At 34.8% G+C, this 3,377-nt stretch overlaps 1 protein-coding gene across 1 annotated transcript; it reads right to left on the bottom strand.

The window, feature by feature from the left end:
• Window positions 1–795: 795 nt before the first annotated feature.
• On the bottom strand, window positions 796–2,777 carry LOC111900902 (uncharacterized). The gene has a single exon (XM_023896771.3). It carries the CDS (start codon window positions 2,122–2,124, stop codon window positions 973–975), a length of 1,152 nt encoding a protein of 383 aa, XP_023752539.1. The 5' UTR covers window positions 2,125–2,777; the 3' UTR covers window positions 796–972.
• Between the last annotated feature and the right edge of the window lie 600 nt (window positions 2,778–3,377).

Below are 3,377 nucleotides of genomic sequence, written 5' to 3' on the forward strand. Positions count from 1 at the left end.
AGATCTTTTAGTTGCTAATGGTTAAATCCAACACCCTAACATTGATTTTGACGTGAAGTTTAGTCTAGTTTTCAAACTAGCTACTATCTATAGGGTTCTTAGTCTCATTGTTTCGAACATTGACGTGTTCATTAACTTGACCTGAAAAATGCATTTCTGTATAATTATCTTTAGGAAACAATTTATATGCATCAACCACCATGTTTCCTTGACTCTCGTTTTCCTAATTATGTTTGTCACTTATCTGATTATCTCATATTCAAAGAGTTCTCATATTCACTTTTTGGAATCGTAATGAATGGCTCTGCACCCGCGAGTAGTTATCAAACAAAAATATATATGGTAATAAGAGAGTCTAAGTAGATGTGAAAAAAACCACCAAGTCCAATTAATTAATGGTTCAATACTGATTTTAACGGTTCAATTTAACAGGTTCAACTGAGTTTTTATAAAAACTGGACGGTTTATCTTTTTCAGAAATAAACATAAAACCAGTGCTAGTTGAACCACTCAATTCTCCGATATTTGGTCCAACCGAGTCGGCCAACAATCCAATCCGGTTCTTAAAACATCAGTCCTAATCGGTTTTTAAAACATTGCTAATTGATATATAGTTTGCATGTGTTAATGTATTGTGATCAAGTTAGTTTAGTCAACCGTTTCCTTTGTGAATCTATATATATATTATCGATTAATACTACATCTTTTAAGAGAAAAAAATCGTTTATAATCATATACAAATATAAAACCGATGTTAGCAACAATGGTGTTTATAACAAACATGCCAAAAACATAGAAAACCAAAGGAAGAATCATATATAATGATGATAAGATACAAAAAGACTTCCAATCAAACTTTTTACTACGAACGTTTAACAAACTGATATCTTAATATCCTTAAATAAAAAAGAAAAATTCATAACTTAAAGCTTCTAGAAATCTACTGATACCACCGGGCCATAAGACAAATTATCAGAAGAAAGCACGACTACCATAGAAAACCCGTCCACCTTCTTTCTTCTTCTCCACATTGTTCTTTGGTCGCTGAATAACATCCCCACGATCTTCTCCTTCAATCTTTTCAAGATTCAGTGGCAACTTCATCTTCGCCAAAGACTCAGTAAACTGTTGCATACTCCTCATATACATGTCAACAATCTGTTGCTGCATTGCAGGTTCTTCATTTGCCTCTTTCTTATCGTTCAAATTGTCAATCTTAGGAGAATTCGACGATTCCCCTATCAAAGTCATCTTTTTTTCCGATGAATCAGCTGAGTTTCTATCGTCACTTAAACTAGTCATTGTTGAACTAAAGAAACCCGAATTCTGAATGCTATCTTGAGGAGAAATCGAGCCAGAGTTGACTGTCATTTCGTAGTCATCCACTTGATCTGATGCTCCTAAACAAAGAAACGAGCCCGGGCCAACAATTCTAGTTGGTCCGGGCTGGTTATGGTTCTGCCCGGAATGAACATTCCGGGTAGAACCTGAACAACCATTTTGAGATAACCCGAAGTACTCGGAAACCATCTGTTGATTCTCACGAGCTACATTGATATCTGGGAATTCGATATCAAGAGCAACCTCAGAGATCTTTCGATCTAACAAAATAACTTCAGATGTTATGGACGAATTGTTGGAAGAAATAAGGGAAGAATCAAAAGGGAAATTAGTATTTAAAGAAAGACTCAATCTGACAGTTCCAGCAGGAGAATGAAATAAATCAGTGGAAGAAAGACTAAAATCTTGGGTTAATTCTCCTTTTCCAAGAATTAGAGATAATGGAACTAAAGAGAACCCCAAAAGCTGATCTTCCATGAAATTCTTAGCCCTACTAAGCATCCACATTTCGCACTTGAGAACAGCATCGAATTGGGTGATTTTGATCGCTAATTTCTCATTGAATTCTGGGTTTTTACCACCACCATTGATGATCCTGGTTGATAAGGTTTCATCAGGGTTATAAGTAAGGGAGAATTTGGCATAAACATCTTGGTTTTCGTAGATACATATGTTATGAATGTTTCTCGCATGATGAATAAATATTTCAAGAATCCCAGAAAATTCAATACTGTCTTCAGTGGGGTTATAACGAAACCGAGTGGTTTGATCATACGTATCCATATCAAAATCAAAGGGAAACCCCAGGAACTGAAACTAACAGAATCAAACGAATCAAGAACAGAAACTGAAACACCCATATACTTCGACTACCATGGTGATCAAAGGGGTTTTCAAGAAAGACCTATCTAATCTACTATTCGTATGAATTAAAGGGAAAGCATAGTAACTGTTACTTGAAGAAATTGAGTGAATTGAAGCAACAGCATATGAAAGTCTAGAGAGAGAAAGTGGAGACTTACAATGGGAAAATTGGAGTTGATTTTTTTGGGTGAGTGGGGGGTAGTAGGTGGGGTAAAGAAAGGAAGAAAATAATCATAAGGTATGATGATGTGAGAGTGGTTGTAGTTGCTGTTCAAAATGTTTGATTGTTGTTTCTTTCTCCACTTACTCTTCTTCCCTCTCTCTCTCTCTCTTTCTATATCTATATGTATATGCGTGTATTTATAGTGAGAGAAAAGAGGGAAGAGAGACTTTTTTGGTTGGAGGATTTAGTTAAAGTCAATTGCTTTATATTGCCGCTTCCACTTCCGGTGAGCATATAGTGAGATATAGAGAGAGACGATTTGGTGATGACCCACAAAGAGGAAGAGCACGCACACTCCATGGTTTCGGAGGTTGGGATATGGAACCGGAAGCATATTTGGGTGTGTCCCTTTCAATGTGGGAAGGCAAGAAACTTGTCGTTAGATTATTTCAATAACTAATTTTATTATTCTAGAGCAAATTACAATTTTAGTCCTTGTGGTTTCATGATATCTTTGAATTAAGTCCATTTTTTCAATTGTAACACGACCGGCCTTATTGTTCGATTTTCTTGCAATTTCGGTCACTTTAAAACATTAAATGACGATTTGTCCAAATTAATGTGCTAATGTTTTCTTAATATTTCTTTGTAATTCTATTGGAAGCTTTAATGGAGACTTATGGTTTATTTTATTGTAAAACTAAGAAGAGTTGACCGTTTGCTAGTTTTTAAAAGAAAATTTAGAATGTATAACCGTTCTATTTTATTATTAGTTAGCTTGTAAGTAACTATATTACCAACATAGTCAAAGGGAATGCCTACTTCACTTGAACAATTCGATCAACTCAACTTTATACGTAGTTGGATGGTATTAATTTAATTCAATTGGTTCGATCTTTATCCTTTTTTCAAAGTGTGACATTGATTTTATCTTCTCTGTTTAACTTCTTATACAAATTTTTGGTTTTGAAAACTTCATTACAATATTTTCTTCACCATGTTTATACTA

Source organism: Lactuca sativa, chromosome 2 (genome assembly GCF_002870075.4).
Source record: "Lactuca sativa cultivar Salinas chromosome 2, Lsat_Salinas_v11, whole genome shotgun sequence".
In the NCBI taxonomy this organism is placed as follows: domain Eukaryota; kingdom Viridiplantae; phylum Streptophyta; class Magnoliopsida; order Asterales; family Asteraceae; genus Lactuca; species Lactuca sativa.

What these genes read in the sequence shown, in the direction of transcription:
- LOC111900902 (XM_023896771.3), bottom strand. Translation starts at nt 2,124, where the DNA reads ATGGATACGTATGATCAAACCACTCGGTTTCGTTATAACCCCACTGAA.